General features: G+C 33.4%; 1 protein-coding gene across 3 annotated transcripts in view; it reads right to left on the reverse strand.

The window, feature by feature from the left end:
- The window catches only part of LOC145660728 (uncharacterized), a 67,389-nt gene that overhangs the window by 34,995 nt on the left and 8,715 nt on the right, over nucleotides 1-23,679 (reverse strand). The window contains exons 2-3 of one of the 3 annotated variants that reach the window (XM_081726122.1): nucleotides 19,732-20,241; nucleotides 8,536-8,981 (exon numbers count right to left, since the gene is read on the reverse strand). In XM_081726122.1, the coding sequence (XP_081582248.1) occupies nucleotides 8,924-8,981; nucleotides 19,732-20,168 (495 nt within the window). In that variant the 5' untranslated portion in view covers nucleotides 20,169-20,241 and the 3' untranslated portion in view covers nucleotides 8,536-8,923. Of the gene's footprint in view, nucleotides 1-8,535; nucleotides 8,982-19,731; nucleotides 20,242-23,679 lie in introns of those variants that run through there. The other 2 variants (XM_081726121.1, XM_081726120.1) reach the window with 2 other exon arrangements.

Here is a 23,679-nt window from a genome sequence, read left to right on the forward strand (position 1 = left end):
ATATATGGAATAATATATAATGCTACTGAAAATAAAAAGTACATAACGAAATTGTAACACTACATTACTTACAGCACTGACGATAATGCTTTCGGATAGCTTCCATGATGTGTATTATGTCCTAGATTGCATAAATATATTTGAAGTTATTTATTTTTTTTCTTATTACTATTGCGTGGGTTCACTTTTCGCAAATGATCTTTATGCTATAACTTCATTATTTGTGTTCATCATCAGCTAAAACTTGGGAATATTTACGCCTTCGGAGGAGTTATCTAAATCTTTTATCAGATTATGAAAAATCGATTTTACGGTTTGCAAGCATTCCTGGGCAGCAGAAATATATAAAGTTATTCAACAAGCGTAAAGCAATTCATGTGTCAATACTAGTCAACCACTTGTTTCTTATTTAATAAAAAATATCGATTCGCATAACAAGTGTGGTAGGGTGTATATCTACACCCTCTTTTTATATGTAGATTTGAAATGTAAAATGATTTGACTTCGTGCCATTTAAAAAAAAAATGCAATTTTATTTTGGGTTAGGAACACTGTTAATTTTCATGTATTACATGTTATGCCGAAAAATGTGAACTGGCAGTATTTGCAAAAGAAAGTTTCAGCATCTTTTATGTATTAGTTGAAGAATTACAACGGTGTATCAAGATAAATTGAGGGGTAAATTTGGAGAAGGGCGTAACTAGCAATTCTTGAATTTTTCAGAAGAGCAGAGAAACAAACGCCCTTATCCAACTAACCAACGTATTCACACACTATCTTTGGAGACAGGCGTTCGCTACGGAGCAGATATATTACCTTAACACCTTCTAGACATAAGTGGACGTGCTCGAACTTGCAGAAAATATGTATATCTCATTTTACCGGACATAGGTCGATACGCCCTTATCCAAATTATCCCTTCAATTGTTCATTTAGTACGTATTATGGTGAGAAATTTACTTGATACGCCTTTGTAACATTTAAATTAATATATAAAAGGCTTAAATTTTGTATTAAGCCAATACTGGCAGGTAACATTGTCTGGAATGCGCCGATGTCACTAGGTTAATAGTCTTAGAAACTCAACATAATGTTCTACTGTTTCTAAATGGTAATATGTTAGGTTTTTACATATTTCAAATCTACATTTTAATACGAAATTTGTTATTCTGCATTACGAACTAAGAATGCTGCAGCATTACAAACATCCGAATTTTGGTGGTATCTATAGCAGGAAGTACTTAAGTCAAACGGATGGGGTAACGCACATCCAAAGTGCCTTAGCGTCTGGTACTATGGTCATGATAAGACGGATTTTGAGTGAATAGGAGCAAAGATTCAAGGAGTTACAAATGTGACTTGCTTTGCAAAGTTCCGGTTTCTGAAAAGTAATCTGGTTCTGACAATACACCGCATTGACAAGTCACATTTTGTGAGGTAATTTGAACAGGGTGGTCAATCGGTCGTACAACGAGGATTGCAGGAAAGTCCAAAAGATGGCGTCAAGCGTTAAGGACTGTAGAGACCGCACTATGAAACAAAATGAATTTCATGACGAACTCATCAAAAATATTACTAAAGAAGCATTGGAAAGTTATATTAATTATAGTAGCTGCAAGAACTCCTGTCAATCGTAACACTGTGATTGTGTAAGTAAAGAAAATTGCAAAAATAGATATAGTGGTGTCAACGTAGTGAATATGAAAACAAATGAAGATCGGGATGTTAACTTATTACAGAGTGACATTTTCTCAGCTATACAAAAACTACGAGAACAACTCGACTCGTTGCGTTCAATTTTAAGTCTAATACAAAATGACATAAATGACTCATACAATAAATCTATATGCAAAAGTGAAAACTCCCTTACTGCAAGTTAAAAAAGTCCTCGCCATAGTTGAAACGAGATTGTACAGTGTAAGTCAAATACTTCCCGCAGTGAGTTCTGTACTCGAACATCAAATCGTTTATTCTCAAACGAAAAAAATAAAATAGTGTCGAAAATTCAACTGGCTGTATCGCAAAAGGACAAAGAAAATAATATACAGTGTTAGCACCAGAAATAGATATGACTTACTTATCGAAGTCCCTTCGAAACTGAAATCTGAGATGAATAAATATATGAACTATCTTGAAATTCAACAAGCAGGGACAACAGTCATTGAGGATTTGGGATAGAAAAACAGAATGTCGGTAAAATGTAACCGAGAAGTGACTGAACTTAGCTTTCGCGCAAAAATCATATTGCCCATATAAATGAACGAGTGAAACATCTTCAAATTAAGAAAGGTAATCGATTCTTGAAAAACACTGCAAGCAGTGTTACTAAAGAAAGAACGATTGTAAGTGAAATAGCAAACCGCCCCAAGGTAAATGTAATTGGTGATAGCCATAGTCGTGATTGCGCTCCAGAAATCAAACATATTTTGGGTAATGGCTATGAAGTATGTGATAGAGTAAAGCCAGGTGGAAGGGCGAAAGATATCTTGAGCATAAGTCATTCGTTAGTAGAATGTGAATATCTCGTGGTTTGGGCTAGAGCTATTGATGTAGCAAGAAATGTATCGGCTGAGGTGCGTGGGTTTCCTCGGGGTTCTCCCGTTTCCTCCCACTTTCTTCATTCCACCATTTCATTCATTACTCATCATCACTGTCTCCTTTAGCATAGCCGGCATAACCGTGGGACGTAAAAATTAAAAAAATTCATTTCATTTTCATTTAATGATATGTGGAAATTTTTTGAATCTGTGAAAGGGGTGAATTTTATTGTAGTAGGAATACCTTATAGGCATTGTCTAGCCAATTTCTCTTGTGTAAATGATGAAATATGTAGAGTAAATAATAAACTCAGCAAGTGGGTGAAATTACACCCAAACTGTATAGTTGTTGATGTAAAGAGACTTGTTTCACTAGACATGGGCTTCACATAATAAAATAGATAAAGAAAAAATGGCAAAAACACTGGCAGACATGATTTAAAATAAAACCAAACTGGAACCAATTCCTCTGCTATGGCATGAAATTAATCTCCCAATCACCTCTGATGGTCAGACCAATATGCCAGTAACGACCGATACAAATATATACGTACCAACAATGAGTAACGATTCAAACACAAATGTAAAAAAATAACGATTCAAGTGCGAAGGGGATAATCAAGGACCCAAGTGCAAACTTTGGGAAAGGAGAAAAACAACAGAAACCAATGAGAAACAGAAAGCTTTCAAAAAAACTTACCAGATGATTTTTTAGTGATGATAAGCACAAACAAAGTAAACCAAGCATAATACCGATAAAAATCTATCGCTAAAATGTGCAGAGGTGAAACACTCAAAAAGCTAGTGTTGGAAATAGGAATGCTAGATGATTTATGTAACACAGATACTATATGCTTAACTGAACACTGGCACAAAGTAAATGACATAGAGTACTTAGGTGTAGAGGGTTTCAAATTACTAGCAAATTCAAGTAGAAGTAACATGAACAGAGGGGGTCGTGCATATTGGTTAAAGCAGGCTTGGATGCAAACAAAAATACGAAATTTGAAAATTTAAATGTAGACAAACATTTTGAAAGTAGCATAATAGAATTATTCCAATGTAATTTAGCTATGGTATGTGTACATGGAACACCTGACGGTAATTTAGACTTATTCACAAAAAACTGGAAACAATTGTAAAATATTACCAGAAGAGAAGGAAAAACGCAGCAGTAATAGGATATATAAACGTTGATTTTTTGAAAACTGAAAAGATTGATTTTAAATTTAATGCTATATTAGAAATCTATTGCCTCAAAGCAATCATACAAACTCCTACTAGAATAACCGAAAATAGCAAAACAGCAATAAATCAACTTCTGATAAATGAGTTAACACTAAATAGTCATGCTAGCGTAGTAAACACTGGGTTTTCTGACCATGTTGGTCAACTTTTCACTGCTGATGTACCAATAAATAAAAATACGTATTTAAGACGAGAAGAAGAAAAATACACGCATATTGGAGGAATTTTATTACAAATAATATTATGCACTTTAAAATGCTAATTACATATGAAAATTGTGACGAAATATTTTTACATAATGACGTAAATGAAACCTGGAACGTTTTTCTTGATAACTTAGTTACTATTTCAATGTAGCTTTCCCCCCCAAAAAAAGTATTACTTTACAACCAAAAACTTCCAAATAATGGTGTACTCAGGGTATTAAATTTCAAGTCAAAAAATGAAAACATTAAACTTGTTAAGGAAGAAAGGAAATACTACTGAAGCATTTGAAAAATATTAAAAGAAAGATAAAAATATATATAAACATTTAATTATAGCAGTAAAACAAACGCACGACGAAACTATAGTACAGCATTCGACTAATAAGACCAAAGCGATGTGGTCATTAGTAAATAATCAAGTAAAAATAAATAAAACAAGAGAAAATATTACTAAAATAAAACACAATGACGAAGTAATCCATAACCCACGAATGATTTCAGAGACATTCAATTCTTATTATATAAATTTAAGTAGAATATATGACGAATACAAAAATAGCAAACAATTTGGGAAGTTAACATAAAAAGTAATCTAAATTCAATGTACATATATCCTGTAAACGTGACCGACGTAATTAAAATTATCAATAAAATGAAAAATAAATGGTCATCAGGAATTGATGAAATACCGTCTGCACTTGTCAAAAAGTTGTAAGCAATTCTCTAGCTCAAGTTTTATGCTATTTAATAAACCTTTCTTTCCAAACAGGAGTATTTTCTGATAAATTAAAAGTTACCAAAGTTAAACCAATTTATATAAAAGGGGATATAATGGATATCGCTAACTATAGAGCGATTTCAATTATTACAACATTTGCGAAAATATTGGAATTAAGAATGAGCGAACAGGTTACACTATATTTACAAAGTACTGGAACAATTTCGAAAGATCAACATGGATATATTCACGGAAAATCAGTGGAAACTGCAATTTACCAATATTTGAATTACATAAGCGAACTACTAGATAAAAAAGTAAGTCATAGGGTTGTTTTTAGACCTTACTAGAGGCTAGTTTAGCGTTTGGCTTTGTGTCTCATAGAGAACTTTTACATAAAATGGAGAAATGTGGAAGAAGAGGAGTAATAAGAAACTGGTTTCATTCATATTTGACAGAATGCAGGTGGTGGAGGTAACTAGAGTAGATGGGAGAAATTAAAATATAACTGCTTTAACATCTACAATGAATAAAATAAAATGCGGCGTACCACAAGGATCAATTCTTCGGCCACTACTGTTTCTGATATATATAAACGATCTCCGGATAATTTAAACTTTGCAAAAGCCACATTATTCGCGTAGCATAAAGACACAAGTGTAGCAATAACAGGCGAAAACCAACAACAATTAGCTAGTACAGTGGAACCTCTACTAACGGACACCTCTGTAAAGCGGACACCTCTCACAACGGACATATTTTGTAATCCCCAAACACTGTAATAGGAAAAAACCATGTTGACAAACCTCTCTAAAGCGGACACCCTCTAGTACGGACACGGACAGTCTTTTCTGTCTCTTATAGGTATTATTTATCTCCATATTACGGACACTTTCTCTAGAAACAAGTTGAAAAGTACAAATATAAATATATATATATATATATATATATATATATATATATATACATTTTCAGAAATGCATACATGTATCACCAAGGAAGCATTGCAATAACATTTTTCCTCGTCAACTGGTTGTTCAGAAACTCAGATGATGCGTCTTTGTTTAACAACACCCTCATATCCTTTGCTTGCATTCCACTCCCACCCAACCTATTTTTGAATCAAAAGTGATTGACAGTTGCCTGCCATTTGGGATGACACGTCATTCTACTGTTTCGCTGGAATCAAGCAGAAGACATGTGTGGTATTTTTTGTCCTCGTATTCGCATATTGTCTTATTCCCTTTATTTGTAGACGGAAATCTTTTAAAGTCATTCTGCATCGAATAAGCAATAAGTGCAAGTTGTTGTGAGCTTTCGAAATGCCACGAGAAGCGCTAATGTTAAAACCGAATTGATTGAATTTTCGAAGAATACTGAGGTGTGCGAAGGATAGCTGAAAATTTTTGTATAGGTAAAACACAAGCACTTGAGATAATATAAAGCCAAGACAAGTTAATAAAGTTGTGGTGTGAAAATGACAATGAAAATAGTCTCTCATTGCTTTGAACAAAGTTGGTGTGCAAGTGAATGTTTTTATAGAGTACGGAATGAAAAAAATTCTTGCATTAGGGTCGATGCTAAAAGCTAAGAATTTGGAGGTAGCAACAGAAATGAATGTTTCAGATTTCAAGGTCTCGAACGAGTGGTCAGAGAAGTTTCGGATTAGACACAAAATTTCTTTCAAAGCGATTTGTGGAGAATCCGCAGATGTCGACATGCCCAGTCATAGAATGGTTTGATAAATTACCTTCAATAGTTTGTAATTACACATCACCTTATTTACTAATTAACGTAAGAAAATATCGAAACCTCTCTAAGACGGACACCTCTCTATAGCGGACAATTTTTGATTCCCCACGGCTGTCCAATTTAGAGAGGTTTCACTGTAACAGAAAATGCCGTAAAACAGCTAACGAACTGGTTTGATTATAATATGTGAATAGTAAATGTGAAAAAACCTTGTCAATAAGCTTTAAATTAACAAACAACAATCTAGATAAAGGAAGTATAAAAATAGGAGAAAACGAAATAAAACAAGTTCCGGAAAATTTTTAGGTGTTCATATATCAGAAAATTTAAAATGGGATTGTCATATAGAAAAAAATGCGAACAGATTAAGAAAAATGTGTTTCGCCGTACAAATCATTAAAAACACCATAAACTGAAATACAGCAACAACATTATGTTACTGCTCATTTGAATCGATATTAAAAGATGGATTAATATTTTGGGGAAATACTGTAAAAGGTAGAGGTATATTTGTTCTTCAAAAAATAATTGTACGGATCCCGGCCGCTGTAGGACCGCGAGAGTCTTGTATGAAATATTTCAAAGAACTAGCTATACTACATTTATCATGTTTGTATATACTGTATATTGCTTAATAGAATTAATAAGATCCAGTATAAATGAGTACACGACAAGCGATGACGTGCATGGTTATACCAGGCAACCAAGAAAGTAAAATGCGGTTTTTACACTTTCCGCTATTTCTCGTGGGGTAGTAATCATTTCTGCCTTCAGGGGTATCTGCATGTGAGAGTTTCTGAAAGCTGAGTCATTCGCACGTTGGCTAACGTAAATAACAGGTCGTATTCGACAGTTCAAGTATTAGCAGTGAACCATGTCTGTGTCAAACGCAGTAATCAGGGCTTGTTTACAGTATGAGTTCAAGTTGGGCACAAAAGGTGCAGAACACCAAGAAAAATATGTGAATCGTTTGGAGAGGGTACAATTAGTGAACGGAAAGCTCAAAAGTGGACCTTTTCGACCGGCAAAGAGACACTTGAAGACAAACCTCGATCGGGCAGACCAAAATCTCTCGATTTGGATCAAGTCAAGGCAGCAATTGAAGAGGATTGAAGTCAAACGTCTCAAGAACTCGGTCAACGATTTGGGGTAAGCGACGAAATTATTCGTGTGCACTTGCATGAGCTTGGAAAATCCTGGAAACTGAGTAGTGGGTCCCTCGCAAGCTGATTGCTGCGAACTGTCCCCAACGTCTGAACATTTGCTTTTTCTTGCTGACTAGGAAAAACAACTGCCCAATTTTGGACCGCATTTTGACGTGTGATGAAAATTGGGTATTGTGCGATAACAAAACATGCCCGTACCATTGGCTATCGTCAAATGACTCCATGCCTTTAAGTGCAAAACCTGCTTTTTTTTATCAGCGGAAGGTGATGTTGTGTGTATGGTGGACTACTGCTGGCATTGTTCATTATGAGTTCTTGGAAAGTGGTAAAACCTAACGAACAAAATTACAAAGAGCAGTCGAACAGCTTGAAAAAAAAAACTGCACTATAGGAAGGGTGTTCTTGTCCACCAAAACAACGCTAGACCTCATATAGCAAAGATGACCCTCGAGGTGATTTCTTCTCCCGGCTGGTAACTTGTGCTACATCCAGCGTATTTACCAGACATTGCTCCAGCAGACTACCATCTTTATTTTGTCTATGGACAACCATACGCGCAATCGACAATTCGAAACTCAAGAAGAGGTTGAAAACGCGGTGGCGCAGTTTTTTGAATTCCAATACAAGGATTTCCTTAAAAATGGCATCTACAGGCTTGTAAAATGATGGGACAATGTTGTAGAAGCAGATGGCGGATATTTTGCGGAATAAACATATTTTTTGGAACTTTTTTTGTACTGAAACTGCACGAACTTTATTGGTTACCTGGTAACACAACAAAAAAAACGTAATTTTCATCCACCAAACCATACAACAGCAATGTACGAAAAGGGAGTAAAATATGTTGCATTATGCTACAGAGTAAATTACCAAACAAATTAAAGGTAATCAAGTTTAATGTTGCATTCAAAAGAAAATTAAAAGATTACATATTGTCATATTACTTCTATAAAATAGATAAATATAATCAATTAAATAGTCACAATGTAGATAATAACACCAAATTAACAAGATAGGTCAATTTATGTATAAGGTATGCTGTAGTATTGGTATAATAATATTTCAAATTACTATAATGTATAAATGTATGAATTATGTTTAACAAATGTGTTCAATATATGTACTGCTTCAATTAACCATGACGAATCCCATGTACTATCGGAAAATTATTTCCAAGTTTGTACAGAATGGAGGATAAATAAAATGAAAAGAAATGACGACCAATCCATTCATCAAAATCCTGATTGAAGAAATTACTCACAACGCCAAAATGAGGTGGTGTTTCATCGTGTTGCATCATGAACTGAATGACTTCGTAACAAGCATTAGTGTCAAGTTTTGGAATGACAAGTTCCTGCAACATTTGAAAATTTGTGTCACTGAGAAGATTTTTTGAAAAAAAAAATGCACCTATGAAACTATCACTCTAAATACCATCGAAAACAGTGACACAAAACCTTTAATTCTTCTGTCAAAATTTCGTGTGGTTCGGTATTACTTCAGTAAACACAATCGTATCTATTTATAGGACCGTGGAGTTTGAATGAGGCCTCCCATGTCGAAAAAAAAAAACCATAAGTTTCTGTCAGCTTCGTTGCAAATGAGAAACCACTCACAGAACTCAACATGCCGGTCTGAATATCATTCGTGCAACGCATGTAGAAGCTTTAGTCGATCACGTTTCATCTTAAAAGACATGTTCCTACATGTTCCTTACAGATGTATACGTCATCCTTAGGTCACATGTGCACTTTCTGGTAGACTTAATCAGGCTAGATACACAACTCTGGCAACAAGTTCAATGTTTCATTCCCTTCGTACATTTCGTGGTGGATCTTATACAGAACCTATAGCCTTGAATCGTTCGTTAAGATTTCTCATGGTTTAACGTGGTTGTGGTTCCACACCTCGAAATCTTCGCAACACTTCTATCATCACATTTATGTTTTTCTTGTGTATTATCCAAGCCTGTAGCACGAAACAAGCTGCTACTTTCTTAATTTGCGATACATCTCAACACCTTCACTACTTGTTATAACTTTACTTATTAGAGAACTCTTAAATAAACACACACGAAAATATGGTTACAAATCTCAGCCACGCTTCGAGACACAATAGTGCCATTTCTACTACTACAAAAGAAGGCTCGCACTTTCCTTTCCTTACTTATTTTGAAGAAAGCGCATCTTCGTGCCTATAGCTTCTTAATTTTCCTTTCCTTACTTGTTTTGGGAATGCGTGCTCAACCCTACAAGTGAATGTGAGTCTTCTGGAAAGCATCACGCAATAACTACTGAACAAATTAAAATGCAATTTGGTATGATTATCGTCCTCTCCTCTACAAAATATATCTAATCTATTAACATGGGCATCCTAAGGAGAGATCAGGGAATCATCATGTATATAAAAACATTAAGTATCTCGTAAGCTCATCAAGCTAGAAAAATGAAACTTTAAGGGGGGAAGATGGCATCTAAATATATAAAGTGCAGCGACATACAGTATGTGTGTACGTTAAAGCAAAACTCTTAAACGCTTAGAGCAATTTCAACCAAACTTGATACACATATGACTTACAGTCTTCGAAGAAATACGCTACGGGGCAACATCGCTACCATTTAGCATTCTTAGGGGGTGAAAAGCGGATATGATGAAAAATAATGAAAAACGACTGATACTAGAGTCATTTCTATAATTTTTGACATTCCAGATTACATTTAAGCAAGACAATTCTAGCACTTATAAGGTGGGAAGTGAGTAAAAATAATTTGAAACAGCTGACATTAGTGCCGGATACATATGTTTTGCGACCGCTGAATTTTATCATTACGCTTTGATTGGAATGCATATTCTAAGAAAGGAAAGAGTTCACATACTTTCCGGAAACCATGCAAACCTACTGCATAGTCTTTCTCGCCCTCGTGGATCGCTCGTCAGCCTAGAGCCTCAATATCGCCTATTTCATCCTTTCCCTCCTGCTACAAGTAGGTAGGGAAAAGAAGTGTTCAGTCACGGAAAATGTACAGGCTGGCATTTAAAGGTCTACCTTGTGAGATGGACGAACACTAAAAAGATCCAAGCCAGAAGACCTGACTACAGATCTCGTGACTTACATACGCTATGTTGTAGTATCTCCCATATAAATCAATATTAAAGCAACTAAAATTTTTTGTTCAGTTTTCTCATTTGTACACAGAGATAAATGTAATAGTTGTTCTTAAATAATTTTTCTTATTATTTGGGAAGGCATGCCACTCATTCACTACATTAGAGAGCCATCTCTGATATTAAGTACATTAAGAACAATAATATTAACAAATAAAATATACAATAGAAGATAGAATAATATCCTGGGTTCAAGTATGATATTCTGCAAATATGAAAACCTGGGATACGATAGTATTTCAAAAAGTTAGTTAATTTTTCTCTCGTTTAAAATCCCAATATTCTGCATAGAAAATAGGAAAATAATGACTTAGAGATAAAAATGACATAATGCATTAAAAGTTTTTAGGAGTACCACATTCATAAAGTGTATGAAATGAGTAGTCGAAACCTAGTGATCAGTGTAAGAATGAATCCATTGGAGATTTCATATAGGAAAATGTACTTAACAGCAGCACATTGCTGGAATCAGAATATAAACATCACAGTCATTGTTATCTGCAAAAGATTCCACAACGAAATGACAGTACACAATGAAAATTTGGAACAATTTCAACCGACTTAGAACACATAAATAATTTCCGTTTTGGATGCTATCTTTTTCCTGCTATATATAAATGATTTGTTAGAATATCTGTATCCAGCAAAATGTATTATATCAGGAAATTGAATATAGGAAATCTGTTATTTTTACCTACAAATTGGTAACGTATTGAACAGCGAACAGATTAATTATAAATTATGATAAATGGATTCTCTTAAATTTTCACTTTCCGGGGAAACCGCGCATATGACCTAGAATAAAAACATGTTCTTATTCCCTGCAATATTCTTGCAGAACAAAGTTTTACGTATAACCATAAGTGGACGATCTCACATCTCCCGTTCAAACAAGAAGCTAAGTAGCCTGTATTTTGCCTTATATAAACTTCAAGAGAGAAGTACTTATCAGCTTTTACTACGCCAAGTTTAATTCACTAATTAGCTTCGGAATAATAGATTGGGAGATTTCTGAAAATAGTTTAAGCGGTTTGCAAAAGAAAGCGATTAGAATAATTTTTGTATTACCCACAAAGTCGTTATGTAAAAAGGTTTTTATAGAAGCAAAAGTTTTAACATCTCCCACGTTATATATTTATAAATCTATTCTTTTTACTGTGAAAAAGGTTTCTTTTTTTTTTACCTTTAACAAAAATGTTCATAACCAGAATACAAAGCAAGATTGTAACATATTTGTGATGTATCGAAAATATGCTAATATGAGCAAAACTGTGTATGGTATATAAACTGTGTTAGGTTGTATAATAAACTTCTTATTTAGTTAAAAAATATGACTAACGTTACAACTTTTTTGTAAATATTATTTAACCTGCTTGATGAAAGGTGCTATTATACTATTAAGGAATGTTTAAACGATTAATTAAATAAAGAATTGGCAAGAGAAAATTCCTCTCGGTACATGCCACGTGTAGTGTAAATGATTTCCTAATTAGCATGTAAATGGTCATGTTTTTGTACTTCATAATATCTTGTATTTTATGGTTATATATTTTAGTAAGATGCTTAAGTGTAATATTATGTATACCTTCTGCTTACTGATAATATTTCTACGTATTTCATTGACAACTGTAAAGCTTATACGAGAATTTCTCGTGTTTTGTAAGCTAATGAAACTGGGAAATAAATAAAATGAAATACTTGAACAATTACATAATAAACAATTTATGATAACTGTAAAGAAAAGATGGGTTGTTTAGCGAGCAATACTTCAACACATGCTCTAGTTTGCTAGTTCTTAAGGAAAAAAAAAAAATAAAAGGAATGCTCAGTAGTTGACATGAGAACAGAAGATAATGGCCATCATACGGAGAACGAACGTCAATATAAAACAGACATGTAACAGATTCCGAGTGCATTCGGGAAACTGATTGGATTAAATACAGCACACAATTAAAAACAAGCACTAATATCCTACCATTCTTCTGTGATGACAGAAACATGAATTTAGACTATCCTATGATGTTTGCTTTCCATACATAAACATAAATCCTTTGAGATTTAAAGCTATCTGTTTACTTCAAAATTTTTGTAAGTACTGCGCTTCTATTCTCCGTTCTACCATAATCAGACATACTTATTGGCACCTAAGCATATTTATATTGTTACCAGTTAAGTATACACCTCAGGACACTCTTCACTTCCATTTTCCCCATAATTCCTCAACAAGGAAGCACATATCTTTTATTTTATTCATATCTTTTTTAATAACTATATTGGAACATCTTTTTAATTAACTATTTTCCTTCTGAGTTGACAGATGCATTCATTGATATAAGATTATATAAAGCAAATAACAAATATGAAATATAATGACTATAAGTTCTCGATACCGTAGGCGAGGACATAACTATGCCATTTGCTCACCTTATAAGTTATTTACTTCAAACTAGATATATTCAGGTGTTTTGCTACAAGGAGGAAAGGGGATGCAAAAATACAAAAAAAGCAAATGGGATTTTTTTAATTTTTTCTTAGAAGAGGCAATATCTGTGGAAAACGACACCTGGAGGTACGGATATTATTAAGTTATTCTGGATAGAATTGGGTAAAAGCTAAAGGTCTTGCGAATTTTCTGTTGCAAATTCAGACATCGGGAAGCTGTAAAGTGACACATTTAGGGAAACTTTCAGAAATCAGGAGTACAGTGTGAACTTTGTTACGAATGCCTGAAACTAAATGGTTATAACGGTATCGTTACGTTCTACAACATTTTGTGTCACACTCGTATTAATGAGAAAAATTCCTAAAATCAGCGCTCTGCCAGACATAATTCTAGGAATCATATTGGGGCTCTAAGAAATCATATACAAACCCCCGAGAAGATTAGGAGCTGAGTTATTTACTCCGCAACTTTACACATATGTTAATTATAATATTAACAATACTAACATTTTTATCATTAGCGCTAAATAGTGTATCATTTCAAAAACTGAATGTTCTAGTGGCAATATATTTTACAAAAAATTGTATTCATACGCGTTTCCATTGTCTGCGAACAAGTGACGCTTGGAGTTAACAGACATTCAGGAAGCAGCTTTAGCTGAATCAAAACACGTTAGGATGACATACTGAGAAATCATTTTAAATTGTGGAAAATATAAATCTCTCGACATGAAACAAAAAGGAAAGTAAATTTCCCAATGTGGAGAAGAATATAATATACGTAAGTGAAATGTCTTCTAAATCTCACAACAATTCTTCATCTGTGAAAATGAGTGTAATTATCTTCTTAAACAATGAATATTAGTGAAGTAAATCCGTGACTTTCGTGTCGCGTAACCGTTCGTACCCTCCGCGTCGTGCTATTGGATCAATATTTTTCTTTCTAAATTACATTGAAAATTAATAGTGAATATTATTTCAATCGGAATCCTATTGATTAATTATTTGTGTTTAATTATAATGTTTTGTGTTTGTAACGGTAAGATAATAATATAGTTACACGTACAGGCTACTTCGTTGTTATTATGTTTACAGCCACAATGCAGTACAAGAGGACATCGTATTCTGGTTCCAATAATAAATGTTTACGTTAAGGTGAACTTAGTTAACTCCCAAGCTGGGGCTATATGAGACTCCACATTTGGAAATCCGAGGTTACATGAGACTTCTAGTAACGGAGGCTATGGTTCACGGTATGATACGCACTCAATTCGATTTAACTGAATGTCCTCCAAACCCGGTTAGAGATAGTGGGCATCAGATGTTCTGAATTATTTTGAGATTATCAGTAACGAAACGAGAAGGATTCACCAAGAACACGATATCAATGAAAGATTATTTTTGTTTGGTTCGGATCCTAATTTATTGTATTTAATAATTTCACTGATTAATAATTCCGACTCCTGGCGAGTGGCACTCAGTACGTAATATTTATATGCTACGTTCCAGGTGCACGCAGAGTCGAGCCCAAAATGCTCATATCTTGGCGAAGCCCTCCCAATGACATTTTGAAATGACACAATTACACTCATATGGTTAGAACTCATTATTTCAGCAGTGGAGCATCTAAAACGACCTAATGATAAAGTGATTTTTCGCTGAGAATGTTCCAACAACTTACGTAATGCTGAAAAGGTGTAATATGGTTGCTATATTTGTCAGTCTTAATTAGTGAAGCCGGCAGAAGAGATCGAATATAACTACGTAAGTTTACGATAATATTTCTTTTACTTTAAATTATTGTTTTCTTTAATAAAAAATAAAGTAATGTACTTCTAAGATCACATTTTACTTTGTAAATGAGATATATGTTTTCCTTTCGGAGCAGTTATTTTAAGGCGGCATATAATCATAGCTACACAAAATAAGTTGAGAGATTCTGTCACATGGCTAAACATTTGAAATAAACTACTGAAGGCCTCATAGTTCCACGTAAGAAACCCAACAATATGCAGTCACGAACGTTAGCTTTATAGAGTACACAAAAACGGAAATATTACGTCCTAATGCCGTTCACACCCTTGTCCCGGAAAGATCTTTGTTCCACTCAACTGTGAATGTATATGATATTGTTATAAAGCAGTATTCCCGTCTTTCGGGTTTCTCATAGGACTTTTGGTCGAGGATTCTATCACAAGAGAAAGGAATTAAACTCCCAACAATATCATTTCACTGTTTAACATTAAGAGTTTAATGTGCGGCAGCGGTATAGCAGAGACGATTTAAGTAATAAATATTATTTTTGCCCCTGCATGGATCTGAATAAAATTATGTAGATGGCGAATTATTCTCAGACGTAGTCTCTCACTTCACAAAATACTGGAATACTTGTTTCCAAGTAAAACAACTAACTACTTCGTTCTCTGTTTACGAATTTACTATAGATGAAAGAACGGATTATAATTTATTCTGGGTAATTCTTTTCTTACGAAACCGATGATATAGCTCTGGTAATATTTTTTATACTATTTGTGTTCATCATTATATCAATAACACCGAGATTGTTTACGAAAATAAAAAAAATATTGGAAAAATGGTTTCCAAGAATATTGTGAGAAAGGATGACGACGTGTGAAATACGAGACGTTGCTTAGTACTTTATGATGTGACTCGAATAGACAATCTTGCATTATCTCTTGGTAATCTGTATCCTCCACATGAGCACATAAAAATTCCTTTTAGGAAAAACAGAACGGTTTGTGAAAACTTAAAAAAAAAAAAACTTAAAATAACAATTGGATTTCTTATGAAGAAAGCTATTTAGTTTCTTATTTTGTTTGGAGATGAGTAGTACAAGAACAAGAACAAATACCGATTTGATGAAGATCATACTGATTTTAACAAAAAAATCTCGGAAACTCTCTCCAGAGGAAGAAAGTAATTTCGATGGAAAATCGAAACCAATTTCGGTGAAAACGACCGATTTTGGAGAATATGGAAGAGACAAGTTTTCCAGAAACTTTTTTAAATATACAAATTTATATTGCCCATTCTTACACGGCAGGGTCCCACAAGTTGCCGCTGAAATCTGATTACTACATAACACATTTGACAGACCATCATGAGAGATGAAAATGGGGAAAGTTTACGGTGCTATGGATCAGAAGGATAGGAGCTACGTGGCTTCAAAATTTGAATATCCCATAAATTATACCACATATCATGGAAATATATACGGTTTAAGTAAGTATCTTGAAAACCATTAAAGGAATCAAAACAAAAGTTGCACAATATAATGAGAACAAAATGTACTATCGAAAACAACACCGTACTACCAAATATGTACTACCAAAACAACCAACTCAGCAAAAAAAAAAAAAAAAAAAAATTGAAATAGCGCCATATACAAATGTGCGTAGATTAAAAATGCAATCACTAAATGTAACAGTGAAGTGTAGTGGTGCAGTTTTCCACACGGTTGGGGCTACGTGTGCTGAAAATGTACAATGGAGAACTCTGATATGTGACAACAGAGGGTAAGAAAGGAATCTGGGTCTCATGAATTTAGTTCAAATGCTTAACACCGATAGTATAAAATAGCAAAATGTAAGCAATGTGACAAGATATTGGTGCATTTCAAAAACGAAATTAAGTGATGCCATTTTTACCTCATGTGTCAGTTTTGAAGCTATATAGAACGGGACCTATTCTTAAGTGGGATCCGAACCATTATGAAAGAGAAAGATAACAATGGAATGCAAGGTGAAAAGTACAACAAACACATGTCCGAGGCGGGATTGGAACCCGCAATCCTTAATGTCAGTTGCCTAGCTTTCTAGACCACACGGCTATCCGAGCCGACTAAAAACGAAATGAGGTAGTAATAAAATAATTATATTTCTAATGTGAATATGTAATATTAAAGTGTACAAACATAATCATATGGCATGTACGGGGGGGGGGGGGGGGAAGTAAAAGAATATGTCACTTAACACGAAAGATATAAACTAAGGAGGTACTCTTCCAAATATTGATAAGATAATCTGGAGAACCAGTTTACAGAATTAGAAAACAAGTGTTTCTTTCCTAGCGTGTATGATTTTGTTTCGCAAGTGTTCTGCTTATTCGCCGGGCGGTTGCGAAGTGTAATGAAGATCCCCCACTTTTTTCTAGTGCATTCCTTCATTACTCCTTCTTGCCACATATTAGACTTCTCTATTGTACATTTTCAGCATACGTAGCACCAACAGCTTGCAACACTGTACCACTACACTTCACGGTTATGTTTAGTCGCAATAGTGCATTTTAAATCTGTGCACATTTGTATATGGTACTATTTCAAAGAAAATATTTTTACGCTGAGTTGGCAACACTGTTTGTCGCATTCGTTAGGGCATGTTATTTTCATTATATTGTATAGCTTTTGTTTTGATTGTTTTAACGGTTTTCAAGATATTTACTTTAAAGGTACATAAATCCATAATATAATTTTGTGGATATTCAAATTCTGAAGCCCGTAGCTACTATTCTTCTGGTCCATAGCACCTTAAATTTTGCTCATGTTCATTTCTCATGAGCTCTATCAGAGTGGGGCCTTCCCGTGTTATATTGGATCATCACGCGTTAGTTGTGCTCGGCTTTCATGAAATTGTTTGCTATTCCTTATGACTCTACTTCTCATGCTGGTTAATTATACATATTTTGTGACACCATGCAAAGGTCAGTTGGCTTATCTACTGTACATATTTTCTGTGACGCAATGCTTAACGGTAGAGAGCTCAGCTCTCGTGCGTGAGGTCGCTAGTTGGATCCCAACTTCCGCCAAGTTGATTTGTGTGGAAAAATAATTGTTTCTGGGTTTTCATGTGTTTTCTCCGTTTCCTTCCACTCTATTCATTCCACCATCATCATTTCTCGTTTAGCTTCGGTGCACAATCGTGGCAACAAAGTAAAAGAATACACAGAACGCATTCTGCCATGATTTCACTTATGGGAACTGGAAAGCAATTACTGTGATTTCTTATTTAATACTGGAATATATATAAAACAAAGAAATATTTTGCTATGTAATCATGCATTGACGTGCTTCTAATAAATAAAAGTTATAGCCACCTCTGAAAAACATAAATCAAATAAATGCAATCAGAAAATAGTCCAATGTTTGATTTGAAGATATTAAATGTAAGCTATTTAGTTTATTACTGCCAATCATTCGAAAAACTTATTTGTTTAATAAACTATCATACTATTACTTTAACTAAATTTGGTTTTCGCCTGTCATTTTACAACATAGTTTACAAAATTGTGTTTACAATGTTAGTCGTTTAATGTAGATATAACAAATTATCTACAACTACGCAGTAAAACGTTCTAAAATTATGACCTTTTTAGATTTTGTCACACATCAATTATTGTGATTTTGATCTAACGATAACAAAGTACTGCATGATCATACAACACTGGAAAAATTGAAGTAGCTGAAATCTTCAGTTTTAAGATTCTGTTTTAAACAGAACATGTTGCCATTTCTTTATTTGTTTAGTACGGGCTATTTTCTTGAAAATCGTTCATTGTAAGATGATTAGTGTCCAAAAAACGGATAAATAGTATTTAAAGGAAAATACAATTCGGTGAAAAAATATTTGTAATAAAATTAACGACAGCCAATTTAATAATAAAAAAAAATACAGAACATTCTGTAATATTCTATAATACACAATTTTGAAGTGTTGGACCAGGGTGACCACAGTGAGACCTAATTCAATCATAGAACTTGCACATCAATCAAGCCATCGTGCATATCGTAATTAGGATATGCAAGAATTTCAGAAGAATCATCAAAAGCGAATTATGTACTGACAACCTTTCCCATTGCGCAATACTTGCAGTACTATGATTATATCTTTGTGTTTCTTATCTGATATTTTTATTCTATTTTGTATAAAAATGTTAGCTACAAAATACCTACATAAATGAAGACTTATGAATTTTTGTCGTATATCATGTTTAGTGAGTTAGATGGGTCAGTGTAAGTTTGAGCCAATACGTGCCTCTTCGTGTGTATTATCAAATATATTAACCAATTGTGTACTTAATCAATATAATAAATGTCCTCTGTATTGTAGCTAACATCTTAGAATTCTCCTACAAGTATTCTTGTACTTTGTTTTTTCCACATCATATTCATGGTATTGTTAAGATGTCTGCTTATAAGCATAACTTTATACGAACAACTATCACGTTTGACATTAGTCAGCTGTGTGCAAATAACAGTCGATGTTTGATGTAAAGAAGAAGTTAATATCGATTTACTTGAACATCTGAACCCTTATTTCATTGCCATATTGTCCCATCTCTAACGAAGCTAGACAATCCATTATACTCTCATTCATTCAAATAATTATGATTTAATTAGCCTTGTGTCACGTTAACAAACGAAGGATAGTTAAAATAGCTGGAAAGAAATATTTCTAAAATAACTGAAGAAATGAACGTACCTGAGACCCTGAGTGTTGCTATTTATTTCCTGGGAATTGCTTTCTTGAGTATTTCCTTCGGTCTGATTCCCATCGCTTTCCTGAACGTCTCCTCTGTTCTGATTTTCAATAATATAATTTTTTGTCTCTTCCAAGATGCGTGTAAAATTAACATCTGCCTCATTACTTTGAATACGTTCATCTTTTACGGGTAAATCTGGTGTGCAATTGGCCACCATACTTTCTTCTAACATGGAAAGTCTAATGTTAACATCTACGTCTGTTTTACTTTTTCTTTCTTCCTTACATTCCACATGTGAAGTAGAAATTAAAAGAGGATCCTCAGTTTCGAAATCAGCAGAGGTATTATGTAGTTCATAATTGGTATATTGAGTAGACTCATTTTCTGTTTTCGCTTCAACTTTAATAGAAGCAATGGTAGAACAATCAAAAGCCATTTCTTCACTCAACAATTGTTTACACAGTAGTTCTTAGACCTTCAGTGTCTGAGAGAAAGAAAAACAAAAAGTCCTGAAAGCATTAACAAAAATATTAATCATTACTACGTAACATTATATTCAACGAAGTAATACCTAAACTTCCCAAGGGATTAGGACCGAAATAATAATGCTCAGATAACAAAGAAATATGAGAGTTTAATTTAACGTTTTGTATAGGCCAAGCGTGAAATGTATTGTAGAAGCGAGCGGAAGGTATTTATTTTTAATCAAATTGAAAACATAGGATAAATTTCTCCCTTCTTTAACATTGTTGACTAATTTCAGTCCCAAACAATACGGTTATTTCGAAAGGTATACACCAAACTTTATTGGAATCGGCCACGTTTTACGACAGTTATAGTGGAATAGAGAGACGGAAGAAGAGAAATACGTGCACATGAGTATTAGTTGAGCAGATTGTGGTACTAGTTGCTTATCACTTATTAAGATTATAAGTTTTTAATTTCGCTACAACAGAGTATTATGTTGCGTATCACTATTTCTTATAGCTTAATTATAATGGTATAGTCATACTTTTCTATGATAAGATTTATCAACATTAAGTGCAAGTCTATTGTTTTTTGTTGTTTGTCGCAGGATAATTAGTGATTTAGTTTACTATAAAGCTAACGAATATTTCGAAGCCTCAACATATATTTTAAATCCTCATTACCATTATCTTACAAGCAGAGTACTATATACAATTTAATTAGACAAATAAAACCATGAGAACCAAACTTGGAAAGGGTATTTATTTTGTAGACATATTATTGCTTTCCACTAACAAACATTAAAAGTGTGTAACATTGTGCAGCAGCCACGAGAAATGGAAAGTAAGACAAAAGATAGTGCTTTGGTCAATTCGGACTGCTTTTGCCTCTATTTATTTATTTATTTATTTATTTATTTCAAGCCCTTGACAGAGCTATATGTTCCATTTAACAAGTAGCAAATAAAAGAATACATGAGCTAAATTACAATAAAAGAAAGTATACAAAATTCTAAGAAAAATCTACACATACAAGACAAATTACAAGAAAGATATGTGAATACAAGAATATAATACAAAGAAATGATGCTAGGAATACAAAAAGTAGAAAAGAACTAATAAGAATAATACAAGAGTAACTATTGATATATAAAGTTTAAAGCACACTGTTACTTTGAACATTTGTTACTTATAGTAATTTCGAATTATAGATATATATATATTGAGCATATGGCACAGAAAAATCGATCTTTATACCCTTCCTTTATAATTAACATAGTGAAGATTGCACAATTTAATTGCCGGGGAATGTTGATGTTGAATGATATTTGACCTGCTTATAGTAAATGGTATTGTAATCTTAAACGTACAGATTTAACATTTAATATATTGCAAAACATCTTGCATATCCACAAAATAATTAATCTTATACAATAAAATATTTTGTGCGTGCAATCTACGATTAATTAGCATAGGCATGGGAAATTCTAACAACAAAGCAGAATAAGATACTCTATTTAATTTAGCTGATCTATTGTACTTTTTAAAATACAAATAACAAAGAAATGTATACTGAACACGTTCTAAGTCATCAATGTGAGTTTGCAAATAAGGGCTCCAAATTTCACAAGCATATTCAAATTTACTCCGTAAAAATGTGTAATACAAAGTTGTGATTGCAGAAACGTCAGTCATAGATTTTGTTGTTCTTATGATAAATCCTAGACCTTTATGTGACTCAGAAACTAAACATTTCAAATGTAAATTAAATGACAGTTTAGTATCAAATGTAATGCCCAAATCAACAACAACATCATTATTACCCAACAGAGTTCCATTGATACTACAATCATGTTTTCTGAACATCTTTTTCGTTGTAAACGTAATGACAGAGCACTTATTAATATTAAATGGTAAATTGTTAGTTACACTCCACTGGTAACAAGAATCAATATCTTGTTGCAGATTGTCGGAATCTGCAGTTGAGTTAATCTGCTTGTAAATTTTTAGAGTAACAGCGTAAGGTTAGATCAACAACTGTGAGTGTTTGATAACAGATAGTAAGTCATTAATAAAAAGTAAAAATAATAAAGGACCTAGATTAGATCCTTGAGGAACGCCGGATGAAACTGTATAAGGGAAAGATTGTGTACGATTGAAAATAACTGTATATTTCCGATTGAGTAAATATGAAGATAACAATTTTAATAAGCTGTAAGATAACCCAAAGAAATCCAACTTAGCCAACAAAAGGGAGTGATCTAATTTATCAAACACCTTGGAAAAAGCAGTATATACTACATCAACTAGATGATTGGCATTTAATGATTCTGATAAGAATTGAGTGAATGAAAGATTGGTTAACGTGGATCTTTTAGGATAAAAACCATGTTCGGATAAAGTGATATGGGATTTAAATTGTATAAAAATTCTGTTGTAAAGAATTTGTTCAAATATTTTAGAAGGTGTTGAAATCAGAGTAATAGGTCTGTAATTTTCAATTTGATTCTGATTACCTTTTTTAAGAATTGGAGTAACTTTACTATGTTTTCAAAGATCAGGATAAATGCCAGTAGTTAATATGAGATTGTAAATGAAAGTTAGTGGTTGTTGAAGAATATCCACACAACTTTTAAAGATATAACTGGGAATGCCATCAAGTTCGCTAGATTTGTATGCTTTGAACTTCTTTATTGATGCTATGCATTCTGTAAGTGAAACATTCTTTATATTAATACATTGCAAAATTTTTGTTGTTCACATTACTTTTGTACTTTGAAGGAGTAGAAGGCGCAAACACACTCCCAAAATAATGAAGAAAATCATTAGCTATTGACTTATTATCGTTCAGAATAGTGAATTCATATTTCATTTGATTACAAGCTGTATGTGATTTCTTCTTGCTTTTTATAAAGGAGCAAAATACTTTTGGATCAGCTTTAATAGAGTTCTCAAAATTGAGTATATACCTTCTATAAGCAGTTAATATTATTGATTTAGACTTTCTACGCAACTGAATAAATTCTCCTTGTGAATTAATGACTGGTGTCTTAGTCTTCTATGGAATTCTTTAGACTTCAAAATTTGAATAATCTCAGAGGTAAACCATGGGGGATAAATGTGCTTAACAACTTTTTTTAATGGTACATATTCCGCAACTAAATTATTTGGTATATTGTAAAATTCAAAAACAACAATATTAGGGTCAGGAGAAATGTTTAATATATCCCAATTTATAGCCTTGAGGTCCCTATAAAAATTATAAAAACCGGCTTTAAAAGAATTGTATTCATCGCAAGGATTGTTTACATCTTGTGTAGTTTTAGAAGCAAGAGGTAACTCAAATGTTAATGGTGGATGATGCTCATCTACAGCAAGGAGTGGTAAAATACATTCTTGATCGTCAAAACATAGGGAAACATTAGTAAGACCAAGGTCAAGGATTTTGTTATTTGAATTAGGTATATTATTAAGACTATG

The sequence above is a fragment of the Thermobia domestica genome, chromosome 9 (assembly GCF_964235325.1).
Source record: "Thermobia domestica chromosome 9, izTheDome1.hap1.1, whole genome shotgun sequence".
NCBI lineage: Eukaryota > Metazoa > Arthropoda > Insecta > Zygentoma > Lepismatidae > Thermobia > Thermobia domestica.